Raw genomic sequence first — 20,323 nt, 5'->3', positions numbered from 1 at the left:
GCGCTGAGGGATTGAACAGATTCACCTTTTCTCAAGTTCACATTGGTGGCATCGGCGGTCGGGCTGAGGGAGAAGATTTGGCTCAGGGGGGCGTGCGGAGCTCTCGGGTTTCGGTTGTGGGTGCATCTCGCAGCTCAATGCACGGCCACCTGTTACTGTCTGTTTAATAAGACGGGCCGGCCTCAAGGGGGTAAACCAGTGAGGGAAATGTCCTGAAGAACCTGCAAAAATTTCACATGCAGAGGATGGAAAGGATGGAGCACCATTGTTCTTATTAATATCCAACAATGGCTGAAAGTAGAATTGCTAATACAGAACTATTAGGAAGTATATAATAGAAAATCTGAAATAACGTTCTGATATGCAATTCTTTCATGTAGTTCAGTGCTTAATATGATCTCCTGGACGTCATTAGAATGTGAACTATGAATGTTAGTTGAAAATGTAATTGTGATGAAATGAAAAATTGCATATGACATGGTATGTTTTTTAATTAGTTGAACTCGCAACCCTGCCTTATCGCCTGTCTTTGGACCTGCCCTATACATAGTTGCTGTGGGTCTTTAGCGGTCTAGCAGATGGCGCACTGCTACTGTGATATCACTTTGCCTTGGATTCACAACATTCTCTGGCTCCTGATCAAGTCAGCGACGCACAGGCCGATCGAAAAGCTGATAGGAAGTCACCGTAGTTGACACGTAGTAGCTGCACCTGTGAAAAAGACTGATCAGAGGCTTCCAATTTTAATGAGAGAGCTCTGATATGTAGCAACAGGGGACCATATTTCACCGCGCATGACCTCGTTTTATTTAGACGGAAGTCAGCCCAACCAAAAATATGACTTACCCCATCTGTCTGTAGCAGGCATAGAGTGCGTTGTCTGTTATTGATGATAGGGGACTATAGTGGACATCATTGTTGGTCTACACTTCTAGATTGGTGTCAAAGAAAAGCTTGGTGCTTCTATACAAGGACTGTTATTTGTTCAGGATCTTTAAGTGTGTGAGTCACAGCCAGTGGCCTACACCGCAGAAGGTGCATTACAATCGACATTTGTCACCTGGTGTTCAAATGCCATTGGAATGATAATGACCTGTTACCATTTTAAAGCAGCTTAAAGCCAGGACGCCACAGAGCAACACAAATATAGTATCAGGGATGATGCCAGGTCCCACTGCCGTTCTATGACCCCAGAGTCTTTACCAGCGCCAGAGAAACCCGCTGTTTTTATTTGGTTTAAGAGGTGGAAAGTCTCCAGCACGTATTGACTTTCGTCTTTACCGTTGCCTGTAACTTTAAGATCAACAGACACAAACAAATGTATACGGTGTGAGTGTAGTTTGTTTGATCAGGAAAGATTTGTGACGACGACATTTTTAAACCAAGGTAAAGTTAAAAGGATGCTGCTCGAAGACTCGCTCTGTATTGACTCACTACACTTAATGTCAAAGTAGGTTTTTCAGCCAAAACACAAAATCTATACATTGTCCTTTCCATGACTGTTGATTTGAAGGTAAACAACATTTGAATATCAACTTGATACTGACAAAATATAATTGATGTATAATTAATGAGAATAGTTTTGTGCAGACTACTAAAAATATAGTTACAGTATACATTTCATATCACCCGCTATTCCTAGTCCGTTATCTTAGCACACGGCATGTTTTGGAGTCTGTGCATAGTTCACATAATGAATATTAAATGATAGAATTAGTTGATGATTGTATCAATCATCAAGGATTTTCATCCCTACTTTGGTGCTTTGACCCCAGCAGGTCGAAACTTCAGCTACGTGACGAAGGAGATGTGTTAAGAATCAATTTTTTAACAGCTTAAGTTATAGATTGCTGGAAAATCTGTCTATCTTTTATATCCTATAACAAACAAAGCAGCTAATTAGAGTATGTCTGTTGAATGTATTGCGTAAAGTGGATGGTCTTTGGTCTCACGTCCTGAATCACTGGGCGCTGTATCTAAATCTGGTGTATTATTGCTGTTGTGAAGGCGGCGAGAACCATAGCAACCATCAACTGAGCCTGGAGTGGGACGTGAGCTGGTACACGCACACACACACACACACACACACACACACACGCACGCACACACACATGTACACGCACACACACACACATAACGCACACACACATGTACACGCGCACACACACACACACACACACACACATAACGCACACACACATAATGCACACGCACACACACACACATAACGCACACACACATGTACACGCACACACACACACACACACACATAACGCACACACACACACACACACACACATAACGCACACACACATAATGCACACGCACACACACACACATAACGCACACACACATGTACACGCACACACACATGTCAATCAATAATTGTGTATAGCTCCTGGGTGCAGTATCCAAACGCAGAGATGCTCATTTGTGGGTGAGCCTGAATACATCAAGCCACCACATTTGTATTGGACATAATAATATTGGTTCAAAAGGACCTTTATTTAACTGATGTGTCGCTATTGGTGAATATTGTAACAATTTGTATTACTTGTATTACTGTCCTAAAATGCTTAGTGGTTTGATTACACCATTGAATCAATGTGTTCCTGTGACAATCCCACTCCCACACATACTGTATGTGGTCCATTTTTATAGTATTATGAAGTAGCGTAGAAAAAGATTCAGTTGTAGTCATCTGGACGTTTCGATACTCATCGGAGAGTCATTTTCAATCTACTCGATCAATATGACTCTCGAATGAGTGTCGAGACATTTAGTTTTTCCTAAAAAACAGAGTCTAGATGATACAACTGAATATTTTTCTACAATGGAACACTCCTGGACGAATGAGGGATTACACAAACATTATGACATTATTGTAAATGAACCATTGAATACACATGAATAACTGCTGCTCTGTGTGTGCAGGACGATGAGGTGGTGCTCCAGAGTGTGGCCACCATCCAGAAGGAGCATCGCAAGTTCTGCCTGGCGGTTGAGGGCCTGGGCAACCGACTCTGCTACCTCGAGCCCACTTCTGAGGCCAAGGTGAGGGATACACAGGATTTGTGACTGTGTTAGATTGTTATTATGACTGTGACTTAAACTGAGCACATTGCATTGGTGTAATGCCCAATCTAGTTCTAATATTATACTATACTTTTTAATGTTGTGAATGTTCCTTTTGATTTAAAGGTTTGGAAAAGTGTAAAGAATGTGTTAAAAGTAATTTAGTTTTTGTGCTGATGATGTATCCTTCAAAGTTTCACAATAACAAAGTTGCGAAAAGTAATCTAGGGAGTGCAGCTCACTTAAGTTTATGAAGCTGGCCCAGCTTTGAACAATCACCTCGTTTTTTATTTAGCGTTGGCAAACACTTCTGATAGGTGATCTTTTTGTAATTAATAATAGGTTACTTTACTGAGAAGCACAGTGTGTAAATATGACAGATATCCTTATTAGAATAATTTTGGTGTTAATGGTTGCATCAAGCAGTGCAGCAGGTTCTTGGCAGGTTTTCTCTGTAAATCAAAGAGACACTAAAACCACTAGCCTGATTCTGTTGTATCCATCCGCTTTGGTAAAGTGCAGACACTTTGCATTGAGTTAATTAGATGACCATCCCCAAATGAAGTCCCAGCGCTGAAACTTTACTCTTTTCTATAGACAGACATCCCTAGACTTAAAGCAATGTCTATAGATATGTGATGCAGCTCTAACTTTACCACCCTAGCTGCGCTCTGTTACCAAACAGAGACGTCTTATGTTTAGAAAAGTCAGAATCATCATCTCTGGCCCAGAGGGACATCTCAGTAATCTTACTGTTATCCATGTTGAAGAATTCCGTAGTTGAAGCATCTACAGTGCATCGTGCTGTTGTGTCCTGTTATCAGTGATAGCATAATGTCATATTTTATGCTGGCTTGACCTGGCTTTACACGTCCTAATGTGCCAGGGTGACAAACAGACGATCAGCCTCCACACCAGGATGCTTCGCTTCACGAGCTGTGCATTTCAAGCTCAGGCCGAGTGAAGGAAGTTATTAAGCGATAAGACCTGACAGCCATGTTCCAGCCTATCCTCTACTCACTCTTATGTTTTTGTCATGAATGTATAATCTGTCAGTCACACTTCTGCCTTCTCACTGAGCTCCAGAACACCTTCTTTCTGAGTGACATACTATTACTTTTAACACTTGATTTGGTTTCTTATGTTTCCTAAGTGTTTTCCAGGGGTAAACATGAGTGTAAAGGTTTGTGCAGTGGTCTTGTCTCAGTCCTATTTGAATTTTCCAGGAGGGTCCTTGTTCTGTTGCTTTTCATATTGAGTTTCAGCTTAGGCTCTGCTCATTATCACCACGGCCCTTCCCTGAGCTCACATTTCTCACTTCAGAGCTCAGGTCAGGGGTCAACATCTAATGTTACTGTCCAGCAGTGCCTATAACCGAAATATCCTGAACATCATGACTATAAGTAATTAAGAACAAAAATATGACCCAAGGGGTGTAACAACACTGGCACTATTGTGAAATGTCAAATGTCTCAACATTTTGCAGGTTTTCATTCCTGGGCCTGAAATGAATTGCTTTGTTGGAAAAATATAGTGCAATTATATTACAGCTAATATGAAAACGAGCCTTCACACTTCAATGTCTTAGATACATTAAAGGCATATTAAGATAAGATAAGATAATCCATAAATGTCCACACAAGGGGAAATTTCGTTATTCCTACTATATATACGGTACATATTCCACACAGTTGAATTGAACAATGTGTAAGTAAAGGGCAATGGAAGGACAAACATTCCTGCTTGTTTCAGGGTAAAATTTGTTTTAATTGTTAAAAGTAAATGGAAAGCAACAGTAATACTTGTCATCCAAAGCAAATTGATTTCTGGTTTTGTTTTCCCCTGTCGCAGTATGTTCCTCCAGACTTGTGCATCTGTAACTTTGTGCTGGAGCAGTCTCTGTCCGTGCGAGCTCTGCAGGAGATGCTGGCAAACACCGGGCCGAGCAGCGAAGGGGTGAGTGCTGGACGTCTAGTACCATTTTAAACAAAACATGACTAGATGTCTAAATGTGGACCAAGACTGCTTTGGTCTAAACTAGGACTTGATCAGACCTGAAGAGCTAGCCCCATCTTTGACCATCGTTTCAGGAGATCTAAAGAACATAATTATTACCTACATGGAATCTCAACCGCAACACTGCAAAAAGAAGACGCTCCAAAACAAGAAAATGAACAGAAGATTTGGGTTTTGATTGCATTTTTTATCTCAGGCTTTAATACATTTTTGTACATCCATCTGATCCAGGAGCTGTAAGTTAATACTCAGCGGGAGTTGATGAACATGTGCTGTGTATTGAACAAGATGAGACACAGTGATATTGAAAGAGCGTCCGGGGACAAGAGAAGAGGACACTGCACACTGTCTGTTCTTTCTTCATCAATGCCTCCACACATGTTGGCAGAATCATACTTTCTGCGCTAAAGTAGAATATGTAGCATTTTACCTCAGTCAGCAGTACTTTTATGAGAATAATTTCAAAATTGTATTTTAAAAAACAACCAAAAAGAGAAAACATTGCAAATGTAGTGACATTCTATCTCTATTCCTTGGGAAACCTCTGGTCTGTACTTTTTAACAGGTTATTGTGCACAGACATTTTTGTCTAAAAGGAGCAGAGATGAGAATACCTATAGCATGAATGGTTGTAGTGCACTCACGACTGCCACAGCCAGACACAGCCCAGAATGCATCAGCACATAAAGTACACAAAGTACAGAGTACATATGGGCCGTGCTGGGTGGCTCTGGCTGTGTTCTCTAAATGCACCACACAGTGTGGCAGGCAGCTCCCCTCTGCTGAGAGACAGCTCTGCATTGTGATTAGGGAGCAAGCAGATTTGTATTGTAGTCACCAAAGCAACATGGTTGGCTCGCCTTGTTTGGCACAACACTGCTGGCTAGAATGCAACTCTAATAAATCATGGTCCTCACTTCCTGAGGGAGGGCCTGTTTCTCGCACTCATAATTCTCTCATAGTGTAATTGCTGCCACACTTCAAAATAATTCGTTCTCTTCATCTGTATTTGTGTCACTAGAGTGCTGACCATGACAAATGGGTAGGTTCATTTGCTTGTTCATCGTCAGCCTGCATGTCCCTGTCTCTGAATGATTTAACATCACATCCAGTCAAATCCCTCTGTTTTCGCATGCCTATTACTTGATTGTCATTCAAATCAATGTTGAATTCACTATGGTGATAAATGTAACCCTGTGAATGTGCAAATGCATTCATTACTTAGATAACAGCTGATAAAGTTCTCACAACACCCATCACTCTCCAGACCGGAGACAATCAATTTCCACTTGACAGGGTCCTAAATTTTAACTTACGACAATCCTGAAATAGACATTGGTTCTGTCTACTTGTGCACATAAGTCAAATGTTTGCCCGGCCTCGTTCACCAATACAGCGTCAGACATGTTATAAAGAGATTCCTTTTCCTTTCAATGATGTGTTTGTGTGAGCAGCTCTGTTTTCTCTGGGTTTGGTGCATAATAACCTGAGGAAATGTTCTGAAATCGGTTTAGATTTCAGGGAATTCTTAATTATTTTAATCTTTTGCAGTTATTTTATTTTGAGCCAGTTTTTGTGTTCTTCAATTTATGATTATATTGTCTTTTTGTCCTGTCCTATTCTGATAACAAAGATGAGGAAAAGTATAGTGAGAAGATGCTTTTCCTGTGAAGGAAATCAAGCTTGCGTGCTGCCAGGGGGCCGAGTGGTTAAGGCGGCAGCACATATGCGAGGCTCCATGTGCTGCCGCCCCTTCTCTCTCATCCTCTTTCATGCTGAACTGCCCTGTCTAATAAAGCCTTTGGGTCAAAACAATCCTTGAAGTTCATCTACCACAGCCTCTCCTTTGCCTCTCTGGTTTTGTGCAGGTTAATACTGCACAAGTGTATGTTAGACAAATGCTTTTCAGTCGAGTCAAACCACAGTCGTAGTATTGGTAATTAGATGTTTGATGACATATAGAATCTTACACTTCTCAGAACATTGTATTTGAGCCAGTAGTCTAAGTATGGAGCCTGGAGCCACCTTGTGCCCCACATTTCTGAAAGAAACTGAACAAAAGCTGAGGGCCCATGCAGCCCCTTGTTGACGGGAGGGACATAGGAGCAAGCAAAGGTCACGCTTCTGGGCAGTGATGTGTCAGCATGAGCACAAGCCTGAAATACCAGGCTGCTAACTTCAGACCCAGCTGTTGTAGGACACTCTTCCCATTTGACTTTTTATCAAACCATTTTCAGTCGGCCGTCAGTGGAAAAGTCTGGCCGTTGTAATGTTTGAGGCACAGGCAAATACAGTGAAAGAAGGGAGGGTTGTCTAAAAATGTTTATCCAGATGCTAGTTAAACTGCTAGAAACTAGAGTTAAGGAGGTTTTGATACAGATAAAAAAAATCATAAATCGGAGGAAGATGGTTCTTTCCTGAATAGTTGTGGAACGGTCATGAATTATATCAGAAGTAATATTAGGCCACATGGTAAAGTTAAAACAGTATTTTATATTATAGTTGTTTTCCTTAGTATTGAAATTGAGTTGGACATTTTTTAATCCCTATGAGACTGTTACACACAAAAAAAATTCTGCAACAATGATTAGGTTAGTATTTACACTGTGTCTTTCAGAGAAGATGATATGATTTCTCAATCAGCAGACTTTTCATACCCGTCCTGTCCTCTTCATTTCAAACTCTGGGCTCTTTAGACTTCTTGTGAAGGAAACATAGTGAAGTTGCAGGAAGTCCTATGAGGTTCTTATGCAACTTGCATGGCATTTTTAAGACAAATATATATTCTTTTTTTTAACTTCCTCTAGAGGTTGATTAAAAGGTTAAGTACAAGTCTTGAATTTTTGAAGCTCGAAACATCTAATTATTTACATTTACTGAAAGAATGACTCTGTGTTCCTTCTTTTTTGGACTGGGATGTGTCTGATTGATTTTATTGTTTAAAATCATCATTGTCTGCTTGCTTTGTGACTGAAAAACAATATTTTTTTATTGTCCCAAACGTAATAGCTCCAGCATGCCCTCCTATTGTTTTAAAAAAAATGTTCCACAATCCCAACTTAACCTGAAGCATTAGATGTCAGGAGAAGCATCATGTGCACACACCTTATACACTCTAAAATATCTCCTTTTGTTTTATCCCAGGCGGGACAAGGAGGAGGTCACCGGACCCTCCTTTATGGTCATGCAATCCTCCTACGACACTCCTTTAGTGACATGGTAAGAACATCATTCGGTGCAACTAAAAATGGTATATGTGAACTAACAGATTGCTTCTTAATCCAGTATCTGACCTGTTTGAAGACATCACGGTCTTTAACAGACAAATTGTCCTTCGATGTGGGACTGCAAGAAGACTCAATAGGTACAGGAGGCAGTTTTGTACAGTATTCTCACTTGGGCTGCACAGAAAACTATATCAACAAACACAATGTTTTGCTGATATAAATACTTATTCAACTTCTTCTCAGTCACGTATTTCTGCTTAATTTAATTTGCATCAAAACATTCCCATCCTCAATCTCACAATTCAACACGACTATCTTATTTACTTCAAACCTAACAAACCTACTCATCACAACCTTGAGAAAATGTGCACTGCTATATCATATTGCTCTTTACATTTGAGCAGTTTTGAGATGTCAAATGTGGTTTTGCTATTGAGTTTAAGATGTATATTTCCATTTGAAATAAAACAAGGGGTTCTTTTGAATGACTGCAGGTGAAGCCTGCTGGTGGACCATTCACCCGGCCTCCAAGCAGAGATCAGAGGGAGAGAAGGTCCGAATTGGAGATGATCTGATCCTCGTGAGCGTCTCCACAGAGAGATATCTGGTAGGTCTATACCATAGCAAGTTCAATAGATTCAGATTAGAAGTGAAAGGTCAATTATACAATATATACCCAACTTGTTTACATCAATATAGACCCCCAGCTAAATACAGTTTTTATTATTTGCCACTACACGTCTCTGAACGTAGCGTCTATCTTGTACTTATTTCCCTGACAAAGGCTTTCAAACTCCAGTATTGGTATACTGGTACTGGTATAGTCTATGCACATCACATAGCTGGACTTATCTGTCTTGGCATAGTTTAAGACCCTTTGGAGAACTTGGATACCCATCTCAGTCCAACAGATATGGTGCAAGTGAAGTGACAAGGCAATTCACCAGAAAACTCTGAGCCCTATCTGTAATGATTTCCTGTGGAGCTGTCTCTCCTCGTTCATCCTCCTTCTGTCTGAGGAGCCTGTAGTTAATGCTCTGTCTCATATGCACAGCTCTAAACCTGATCTCAATTAACTCTCAGTAAAGAAACAGGTGAGTGAGGGGAATTTTAAGAGGGACTAAACGATGAAAATATACTTCAACTTGTGGGACAAACACAGGTCTGTTGGATTCTTGCATTTCCTGAAATAAGTGACTGCTCGGATGAGAAAAAGAAGTACCAGTATCTGGTTTTGGCTCAGGAATAAATTAATATACATTATACTATATTATTAAAATGTGACATGGCTCTTATCAGGACTGTTATTTAAACATGAATAGATCCATGTCACATTTTGTTTGAAGCTAAACCGCTCCCTGTCTGATCGACTTTGAATGTAATCACTTTTACACTGGATACAACTGTCTAACAACTGGAAAGATCTGTGCAACAGCACCCCCTAGAGAAGTGTAATGGAGAGGAAAAATGACTTCAGAAATTACCTTGTGTGGAATGCAGGGGCGTTTGAGAGGGAAGCGAGGGCATTTCTTGTGGCTTTAATTATTCCTAATCTTCTTTATCTAATGCGTTGCACTATAGATTTATGATACAGACTTTAATCTATGTTTTGCTGCGGTAATGCTATTTATCTACTGTATTATCTCCTTTTTTCACTTGTCCTACTAATAAAAGTATATCAATCAATTCCAAATACCTTCCTAATCTGGGCTGCTTATTCAATCCATTGGTCTGGTATATTTTGTGACATATTAGTTGTAATAATAGTATTCACTATTGTTTGCAGCACCTCTCTGCCTCCAATGGGAACTTTCAGGTGGATGCATCTTTTATGCAGACTCTGTGGAACGTCCAGCCCACCTGCTCCTCGGCCAGCATGGCTGTAGGTTAGTTTCACTTCTAATTCCTGACAAACAAATATGTCTTTTGTTGTTATCCTCACATTTCTCCTTGATGCCTCTTTATATCCCAGCTGTTTTGTTCCAATGGTAATGTAGTACTCTTTTTCCTAATTTCTTTAGGTTATTTGATTGGTGGCCATGTTATGCGACTTTGTCATGGACACGATGAGAGTTTGACCATCCCAGGAGCAGACAAGAGTGAGGAGGAGCAGAGGTCAGCCATGTTTGTTTTTTTCATTTGGACCTGTCTCCATTTCTTAAAATAAACTTAATAGCTTTTCCTATGATCCTTTGCCATATGTTGTCTCCTTTAGCATATATCTTGTTAAAGGCATGGTTGTACTGTACTTACTGCTTTGTTCTCAGGATAGTGAACTATGAAGCAGGAAAAGGAGCGTCCAGGGCCCGATCGCTGTGGAGACTGGAGCCTTTGAGGATCAGGTGCGCACACAGTTGTTAACTTTTAATAAATCCAATACATTTTTATGACAGCTGGTTCAGAATTGATGTTTTGGTCTGCCTATAATGCTACTGCACTGTGAGCTATATATAGATGGGTTCTTGGGTTCAGGGCAGGCTGTCACATCAGATCGGCAAGATGAACCCCACAGAAGGTGTGTTGTACCTCCTTTAACTGCCCATCCATGCCATCAGCCCATCTTGTCATTATTGTCTGGGGGCTGTCTGTCACTTCTGTACTGTGCAGCAGATGGATCTGTCAAAGCTCCCTTTTAGGATTCTGAACTCAACTCTAGATTACCAATATGAAAACAAAACAAAAGACTATATCAGGTTCGTTCTTGTTCATACCAAAGTGTCATTGTGTGGTTTTCTTTATTCAGCTGGAGTGGTAGTCACATCCGATGGGGGCAGCCTTTCCGACTACGCCATCTCTCTACGGGTTATTACCTGGGCCTGACTGAAGACAAAGGGCTGGTTCTTAAAGACACTGAGACGTCAGATACCACTTCCACTGCTTTCTGCTTCAGACCTGCCAAAGTAAGGTGTCACTTTACAGTTTCATGAATGATCTTGCCAAGCTTTTATCCAATATTCTTTTCACTTGCTAAACACCAACAGAAAATAATACAAATATCTTTACCAGACTATTTCATTAGTCATTTCTAAAATAACCTTATTTTTTTTTCTATTACATTTTTATCAGATCATAGCACAACATAAACTAAACAACAAAATAACAACAACAGAAGAGGGAATAAAATAAAAGCACAAACAAAACAAACAAACAAAACGGGGGAAAATAACTTTCCAATGAGATTCCAATGACTTTTTTGAAATAATGGCTTCTTCATTTTACTTTTACTTTTTAGCACTTTGCTTTAAGAAAAGAAAAGAAAGTTGCACTTATTGTTGTCCTGTATATGCAGTAATAACTTTCTGCATATGTGTTCCCCTGCAGGAAAAGGGTGACATGGGCTCAAAGCGAGACATCGATGGGATGGGAGCACCTGAGATCAAGTATGGAGACTCCATGTGCTTTGTGATGCATGTGGCAACAGGACTGTGGCTGTCCTACCTGGCTCCCGATGCCAAAGCCTCCCGCCTCGGCCCCCTGAAAAGAAGGGTAACTGTAATCCTATTGTCACTAGAGAAACCACATTAAAGTCTCATATGTTGTGTAAAGAACAGAAAAAACATAGCTCCACCTTGTCACCACATTTACACATTAAGCTCCAGGCAGTGAAGTATTCCTTTTAGGTGAGACACAGGGATTAGAGAGGCCTGTAGTGCTTCCATTGAGACAAGAACTGCCTCTCTCTCTCGTACGAGGGCGTCCTGGCATCTTTGGCTGCATTCCAATGCACCTGATGTGCTCCGGGTGCTTATTCATCTTCTTAATTATCTTGTCATGTACAAGGTGTCATGAACAATTGCTTTAGGGCATTTAAATGTTTGGATTGAACAAACTCGTCATCGACTTGGCAGTGTTTAACCTGTGTTCCTCTGGCTCCTCACAGGCCTGCTTACAACCTGAGGGCCACATGGACGATGGGCTGATCCTCCAGCGCTGTCAGCACGAGGAGTCTCGAACTGCTCGCATCATCCGCAACACCACCTTTCTCTTCACCAACTTCATCAAGTACAACGTTACAAACACACACACAGAACACGTCCTACTTCTTTAATACTGAGATAAAACCAACCAACATCAAAATATGCCTCTTTGCTCCCAGAGCCTTGGACAGCACAGCAGAGGGCGACTCCCAGGTGTCCGGATACTTAGAGGAGGTGCTTCAGACACTCAATGACTTGATTGAGTATTTTAAGCAGCCAGACTCCGAGCTGGAGCATGAAGAGAAACAAACTCTCCTGCGTTCTCTCATTAAACGCCAAGACCTCTTCAAAGAGGAGGTAAGGAAAGTGTTCATTACTAAAGCTGGACTTAACCCTGTGCAATAGTTGTGTAAAAGTAACTATGTTTACCGTTTTTTCCCAGGGTATGCTTGCTCTCTTGGTCAAATGCATTGACCGAATGAATATGTACGACAATGCTGCACATTTTGGAGAAGTAGCTGGAGAGGAGGCTGGAGCTGCATGGAAGGATATCTGCAACCATCTTTATGAACTTTTGGGTAAGCACACTGTATTTACACTGGCTAGATGTGCAGCATTTATCTTCACAGTTTTTTCCAACTGATTTTCACTCACCACTTGACACCCCTGACAGTTTGGCTAATTAACCCCTAACTCCAATCCACATCCTGTCACCGATTCCTCACATTTTCAGTTGTAGACCCAGGGCCGTTTCTATCTTTGTAGGGGCTATACAAGATGCTACTGGATTTTCACTTCATCAAACTTTTTTCATTTAAAACTGTTTGAAAAAATGTAATTAAATGGGGGCAGAAACCGTATTTTTTATGTATTGCATTTCATGTGTTTTAAAGCTTGGGTACATGATTTTCAAACCGTGAAAATTAGGCTATCAAAACTGTTAGCCGCTGCTTTAACTTACTAATTTGGCGATATTTGTATACACTAACTTTGTGTGTCTTTTAACAGCTTTCAAATTACTGAAGCAAAGCACCATATATAGGGTACAGTTTACTCCTGAGGTTTAGTCTGGCCTGGGCCAAACTAAACCCCTTTTAGTCTGTGAGTTCTTTTGGGCCGCTACATTGACTCAGAGCCAACACACCCTCCATCCAAAGTGCATCAGTGGTGTAGTGTGGCCGTTGAAATGGTTTCTAATTGATGCTGTCCAGTGGTCAAGTGATTAAGGCGGCAGCACATATGCCAGGCTCCATGTGCAGACAGTCGCAATGTCATGAGTTCGAATCCTGGTTCCAACAATTTACTTTTCTCTCATCCCCATTACACGTTAAGCTTTCCTGTCTAATAAAGCATACGGGTCCAAAATATATTTTTATAATTACACATAGACAACACTAAGTGCTGCTTTTATCACGTACTAATGCATATTATTGTGAACTCAAGGTCCAAAAACAGTTTTTCAAATACCTTGAGGTGATGTCATCCTCTTACACATTTTAAGATTGTGACCTTGACATTTTTACATTTATTTTTTGCTCCTTGTTTTACAGACATTAATCAATCTTTCCCTCTGAAACATCACTTTTCTCACATAGATTACAGTGTGAAACCCTCCTTGACCTTCCCTGATGTCATCTGCAAGAATGCTGAGGCTGCATATTTAAAGCTGGCTCTATGTAATGACATGCACAGGGGCCTGCTTCTTATTTGAAACTAATTTTGAACAATTGGTATATTGGTTGGTCCTGCATTTGTGTCGCCTGGAAGTGTAGCCATACCATTTGCTTAATGAAAGCTCTGGGATGAGCAGAGTTAAAGGATATTAGACAGTCCTTTGGCACAAAGGGATGTTAATGAGCACTGTCTGTCTACTGCCCCTGAATCCTAATGCTGAGAAATTAGACTGGGAGACAATCAAAAGTTACTCTCAATGTCGGCAAGTAGAACAAGCGCAAACAAATTATAGGAAGCCAGATATTAGAGTCGTAGCTTTTATGTTTTGTGTAAAATGTCTTTCTAATCATGCATTGTTTTTTGATTGCTCAGCTGCCTTGATTCGTGGCAACAGGACCAACTGCGCCCAGTTTTCCAAGAGCATGGACTGGTTGATCAGTAAATTCGAGAGGCTGGAGTCTTCATCAGGTATTTTAAAAAATGATTATTTTCAAAGCATACATAATTCATTGACACACTATTGTTTGTGTTGTGATCTTTTTAGGAATCCTGGAAGTCCTCCATTGTATTCTGGTGTTAAGCCCAGAAGCTCTGAACATCATTCAAAAAAGTCACATCAAGTCTATCATTTCCCTGCTCTACAAAAATGGACGAAACCATAAGGTTTTAACAGTATTTACTCTAAGACACATTTAACCATGGACATGTTCAACTGGCTTCAGTGGAACCTAAACAGGGCTCAGAGACATCATCGGACTTGTTGTTCGTTATGTAAATCTTTGGCATAGCTGTATTCGAAGCACCACCTATCATATAACCATCTGTTGTGTTTAATAATAATAATAATAATAACTTTTATTTATATAGCGCTTTTCAGTGACCCAAAGACGCTGAACATAATAAAAAAGGGGGGGGGTATTTACAGACAGGGGGGGACAACACGTACAGAACACATTAATATACAGATAAAATGAACAAGACAGAAGAAGTAGAGAGAAAAAGATGGGGATGTAACAGGGGGTAGAAGTGTAGGCAATGGGGTAGAGGAGGCTAGGGTAGGGGAGGTCATAGGCTTGGGTGAAGAGGTATGTTTTTAGGCGGGATTTGAATGTTGTGAGTGAGGGAGAGTGGCGGACAGGTTGGGGAAGGGAGTTCCAGAGTCGGGGTGCTGTTCGGGAGAATGCTCTGTCGCCAAAAGTTTTGAGTCGGGATGTTGGTGCAGTCAGGGTGAGAGAGGAGGAGGATCGGAGAGCTCGGGTGGGGCGGTGGGGGATGAGGAGGTCAGACAGGTAGGGGGGGGCAAGGTGGTGAAGAGCTTTGAAGGTGAGGAGGAGTATTTTAAAGTTTATGCGCTGCTTGATGGGGAGCCAATGGAGAGAGCGGAGAACGGGAGTGATGTGATCACGGGACCGGGTGTGGGTGAGGAGGCGGGCAGCGGAGTTTTGGACCATTTGGAGTCTATGGAGGGAATGGGAGGAGATGCCAGTGAGGAGGGAGTTGCAGTAGTCAAGGCGGGAGGAGATGAAGGCATGGATGAGGGATTCAGCAGCGGGGAGGGTGAGGCAGTGTCGGATTTTGGCGATGCGGCGGAGGTGGAAGTATGAGGTCTTGACAATGTGGCTGACATGGGGAGTGAAGGAGAGGGTGGGGTCCATGATGACACCGAGATTGCGTACCAGGGTAGAGGGGGTGATGGTCGAGGTGTCAATGCTGAGTGAAAAGGGACCAGTTTTATTGAGAGTGGATTTGGTGCCAATGAGGAGGAGCTCTGTTTTGTCACTGTTCAGTTTGAGGAAGTTGAGAGTGAGCCATGATTTTATTGTAGAGATGCAGGTTTCAATGTGGCTGAGGGGAGGGTTTTGGGTGGATTTGGTGGTGAGGTATATCTGGGTGTCGTCAGCGTAGCAGTGAAAGTCCAGGTTGAGTTGGCGGAGGATGTGACCAAGGGGGAAGATGTAGCAGATGAAGAGGAGGGGGCCGAGGACTGAGCCCTGGGGGCGCCCCTGCGTTACTGGGGAGAGGGTGGATGAGTGACCGGAGAGGGAAATGAACTCTTGCCTGTTGGTGAGGTAGGATGTGAGCCAGTCAAGTGCAGAGCCCTCAACACCCAGTTGGCGCAGCCTTTGTAGGAGGATGGAATGATGGAGTTAATGGAGACGGCAGTCATGGAGCTGTTGATTTTGGAAATTTTGTCATTGAAGGCAAGGAGGAAAGAGTTGCAGAGGTCAGGGGAGGAGGGTGGAGTGATGTCCGGTGGCTGGAGCAGCTTGTTGACGGTGGAGAACAGGGTGCGAGGGCTCCGGTGGGAGCTGTTGATGAGGGTGGAGAGGTGGGCAGATTTGGCGGCTTGGAGAGCGTCACGGTAGGAGGAGATGTGTAATTTGAAAGCTTCGGCGTGGACGGTGAGGCGGGTTCTTTTGAGGAGTCGTTCGAGTTGGCGGCCAGTCTGCTTCATGGTGCGGAGTTCAGGGGTGTACCAGGGGGCGGGGTTGATGTATGAGACGGAGGAGGTTTTCCAGGGGGCTAGGGAGTCAAGGGAGTCGGAGAGGGTGGTGTTGAGCATGACAGCATAGTCGTCGGGGGAAGAGGGGGGGGAGTCAGGGGGGAAAGCAGAGGATATGAGCTGGGAGAGCGTGAGGGGGTTGACTGACTTGATATTGCGGTAGGTGATGGTGCGTTTTTTGGGGTTGTGGGGCGAGGGTAGGGGGGCGGAGAAAAGGATGCAGAGATGATCAGAGAGTGGGAAGGGGAGGGGGTGGGGCTTAGATATGGGTAGGAGAGAGGAACAGACTAAGTCCAGAGTGTGGCCTTTGGTATGGGTGGGGAAGTCAATATGTTGGGTGAGATGGAAGCAGTCCAGGAGAGAGAGGAAGTCGGATGTCAGTGGGGCGTTGGGGCAGTCAATGTGGATGTTGAAGTCACCAGTGAGTAGGAGGCGGGCAGAGAGAGAGGATGCGATGGTGAGGAGTTCAGACAATTCAGTGAGGAAAGAGGGGTGGGGCTTTGGGGGACGATAGATCAGGATAGCGGTGATAGAGTTGGGGAGGGAGAAGGCGAGGTATTCAAATGATGAGATGGATGGAAGGTTGAGGTTCAGTTCAGTGATGGATGTAGATTTTTTATGAATAACAGCAAGACCTCCCCCACGCCCGGAGAGGCGGGGTTTGGCAGTGTAAGTGTAGTTGGAGGGAGTGGCTTGGTTGAGAGCATAGAAGTCCAGGGGCTGTTGCCATGTTTCACAGAGGAGAAGCAGATCAATGTTATTGTCCAGTAGCAGTTCAGATATAACAGGTGATTTGTTGGCGAGGGAGCGGCAGTTCAGCAGTGCAAGGGAGATGGATGGGGGCGCGGAGATGGATGGGGGCGCAGGGGTGGGGGGGCGGAGGTTGCTGAGGTTGGCAGTGCGGCAGGTGGGGGTGACAGGGGGGCGAAAACTAGTCCAGAGTGAGGGGATAGGTGAGCCGTCGTTGGAGTGTTGGTTATGGGAGAGACCAGAGCCCCTGTGGATGTAGCGGGGCCGGCGAAGGATCCCAGCTGAGCTAGCTGCAGAGGCAGCAGCAGCTGGGAGACGGTGGTTATGGTTGAGGAGGTGAAGGTCAGCAGCGGTGTAGGTGAGTAGGCGAGAAGTTGGTGGAGCGGTGGCCTGGAGGCGTGGGAGTGATAGTCAGAGGAGGAGATGGAACGTAGCAGCAGATGAGAGTAATCCAGTTAGAATGTTGGCGGTGGCTAGAGGCTGGTTAACTAGAAGCTGGTGGGCAGAGAGTTGTGAAAAAGCAGCAGTGGACCGGGTGTTGAAGCTGGTGGAGTGAGTGGCGTTGGTTGCCCCAGACCTTGTCTGCACGGCAGGGAGGCCCCGCGATACCATGACGGACCTCCGCAGGTGTTAGGCCAGCTGTTAGCTGGCGGCTAGGGCAGTAGATAGTCCAGGAGTGAGGGAGGAGATGAGCGATGGACGGTGCAGTAATGTCCGATGAAGTTAAGGAACAGGGATGTAGACAGAAGACAACACAGAGACGCGGGAACAAAACAAAACAATGGAAACGACTAACAAAACAAAGACGTTGGGACAGAAGCTGCAGTCCACATACCAGACGCCGGCGTTGCTCTAGCCCAATCAAGACGCATTTGAGTCCAGTTTTGTGACCAGATCGCCCCCGTCTGTGGAGCGGGGAAAGCAGAGAAACGGGGATGTACCTTGGTTGTATGGGGCTGCTTTTCTCCGGGTGGAGCCGGTGCCCCGCTCTCCGTGTCTGCTCCTGTGGCGGGCTGGGGCCACGCCTTCGCCCAGGTACAGACCTCCGGGGCGGCGGGTGCGGGAGCGCGGAGCCGGTGTTCGGGCGTGGAAACGCCGGTGCAGCGGAGGAGAAGCGGCGCCGCTCGCTCGTGGTGCGTGCGGCTCGTGGCGGTGCGTGCCGCTCGTGGTGGAGCCGGTGATCGGACACGATCACGATCACCGGCTCGTGGTGTTGCGCTCCCTTGGTACAGATCTACATCGTTCCTGTGCATTTCCTCAGACTGTGGCATAAAGTAGATTACAATCATCAGGAGAGAGAAAGAATCTGGGACAGTGTTAACCCATAAATGTGAGGCTAAAGTGTCGCTGTGGGAGCACCGCTGACACATACGCTTAGAAGAATTTGGACCTTTACTGTCTGTTTACAATGTCACTATGTGTTTTACGTGTTGGTTTAAACTGTGGCTCCAATATTTACTCTGTAAATTCACAAGGCATAAAAGGACACCCTAGTGAACAACAGCTGCTAATCACATGACTTGGTTCCAGTAGCATGTTGGCGTTTTGTCACGTTGTCAGACGTCAGGGTTAGATTTACTGTGAGAAGAAACACAGACTTTCACAATTATTTAAACCACAACGAAACAATCTGATAAGTCACTTCTTCTGTTACGATCACAATACTAATCTCACGTGACAGCCGTATCAAGTCAAACTTTAGGGTCAACTTATTTAAATATTGACATCATTCTATTTATAACAGGAGGATTATACTTACATGACATTTTGACTTAATCTGTAATCATGATTGAATTTCATCCAAATGAATCATAACCAAATTAATTAGTAGTTTGAATGTTGTGAAAACATGATATATTTTATTAATAATGTAATCTTCTGTGTCAGATTTTGGACGTCCTGTGCTCTCTTTGTGTCTGTAATGGAGTGGCAGTGAGAGCCAATCAGAACCTGATCTGTGACCACCTGCTTCCTAAGAGGGACATGCTGTTTCAGACCAAACTTGTCAATGATGTTCAGAGGTAAACAGAGACATTCCTACTTATACAATCATGTATCAGTGAGCTGTACTTGTTGTTCTGTCCGCAGCATGAGGCCAAACATTTTCCTGGGCGTGGCGGAGGGTTCAGCGCAGTACAAAAAGTGGTATTTTGAGCTGGTGATTGACCAGGTGGACCACTTTGTTACCGGCGAGCCCACTCATCTGAGGGTGGGCTGGGCCAACTCTAAAGGCTATGCTCCGTACCCCGGTGGAGGAGAGGGATGGGGAGGCAACGGTGTCGGCGACGACCTGTACTCCTACAGCTTTGACGGGCTTCATCTGTGGTCAGGTATGTCCACACATTTGGCATTTCATTTAACATTTCCTGTGAGTACCAAATATATTAGTATTTATTTTGACTTATTGATATAAAACGAAATACATATGTTTTTATGTTGCAAAAGTCTTCTCCCCTTGTCTTGTTTTAACACAGTAGTAGAACGAATGATTAATTAAACGATTATTTTTAAATACTTAGCTCACTTAAAAAGACAGAAGTAAAGGTCAGTAATTCATCATTGAGCTGCTAGTCTTAATCTAATACTCTTTTATCTTTGTATAAACACGTTCCCTTCCTGCAAAGACCTCCTGGCTCTAGTTTGAGCGTGAAGGCCTCTGCTTCTGCTCCATCTCTTCTCACCTCTATCGCCCTGCCCTACATTTGCAGTGACTTTGTAGGTGTAACATCTGTACGTGGTGCTTTATTTAGGCCGAATCCCCCGGGCCGTGGCCTCCATAAACCAGCACCTGCTGAACTCGGACGATGTGATCAGCTGCTGTCTGGACCTGAGCGCTCCGTCCATGTCGTTCAGGATCAATGGGCAGCCGGTGCAGGGCATGTTTGAGGACTTCAACACCGACGGGTTCTTCTTCCCTGTTGTCAGTTTTTCGGCTGGAGTCAAGTAATCATCTGCATTTACTTCTATACATAACTTTGCTTGAGTTGCAGACTTTAGTTTGTACTGCTCTGGAGTAAAAAAGAAAAGAAAAGTATAAAAATAAGTAATATAATAATAAATTTAACTTCAGGTTAAATTGTGTTATTTAAGTAAAAGGGACTCAAGTAAAGCAAATTGACTTAAGCAAAAGTTTTGAAGTAAATGTTTAGAAATATTACTTC

At 43.4% G+C, this 20,323-nt stretch overlaps 1 protein-coding gene across 4 annotated transcripts in view; it reads left to right on the top strand.

Annotated features, from left to right (window-relative positions):
• Positions 1-20,323, top strand: part of ryr3 (ryanodine receptor 3) — a 77,630-nt gene that overhangs the window by 8,395 nt on the left and 48,912 nt on the right. For 2 of the 4 annotated variants that reach the window (XM_072445765.1, XM_072445748.1), the window contains exons 2-20: positions 2,935-3,054; positions 4,927-5,031; positions 6,113-6,133; positions 8,236-8,310; positions 8,377-8,455; positions 8,813-8,925; positions 10,105-10,204; positions 10,340-10,433; positions 10,586-10,660; positions 11,062-11,218; positions 11,640-11,804; positions 12,199-12,320; positions 12,415-12,592; positions 12,678-12,813; positions 14,282-14,377; positions 14,454-14,572; positions 19,050-19,183; positions 19,251-19,492; positions 19,913-20,105. In XM_072445765.1, coding sequence (XP_072301866.1) covers positions 2,935-3,054; positions 4,927-5,031; positions 6,113-6,133; positions 8,236-8,310; positions 8,377-8,455; positions 8,813-8,925; positions 10,105-10,204; positions 10,340-10,433; positions 10,586-10,660; positions 11,062-11,218; positions 11,640-11,804; positions 12,199-12,320; positions 12,415-12,592; positions 12,678-12,813; positions 14,282-14,377; positions 14,454-14,572; positions 19,050-19,183; positions 19,251-19,492; positions 19,913-20,105 — 2,324 coding nt within the window. The remainder of the gene's footprint in view (positions 1-2,934; positions 3,055-4,926; positions 5,032-6,112; positions 6,134-8,235; positions 8,311-8,376; positions 8,456-8,812; positions 8,926-10,104; positions 10,205-10,339; positions 10,434-10,585; positions 10,661-11,061; positions 11,219-11,639; positions 11,805-12,198; positions 12,321-12,414; positions 12,593-12,677; positions 12,814-14,281; positions 14,378-14,453; positions 14,573-19,049; positions 19,184-19,250; positions 19,493-19,912; positions 20,106-20,323) is intronic. The other 2 variants (XM_072445756.1, XM_072445772.1) reach the window with 1 other exon arrangement.

This window comes from Eucyclogobius newberryi, unplaced genomic scaffold (genome assembly GCF_026437365.1).
Source record: "Eucyclogobius newberryi isolate DKJ021-1_F unplaced genomic scaffold, fEucNew1.0.hap1 SCAF_1, whole genome shotgun sequence".
Lineage (NCBI taxonomy): Eukaryota > Metazoa > Chordata > Actinopteri > Gobiiformes > Gobiidae > Eucyclogobius > Eucyclogobius newberryi.
Note: the sequence above shows the minus strand (reverse complement) of the source record. Positions and strands in the feature narration are given on the sequence as shown.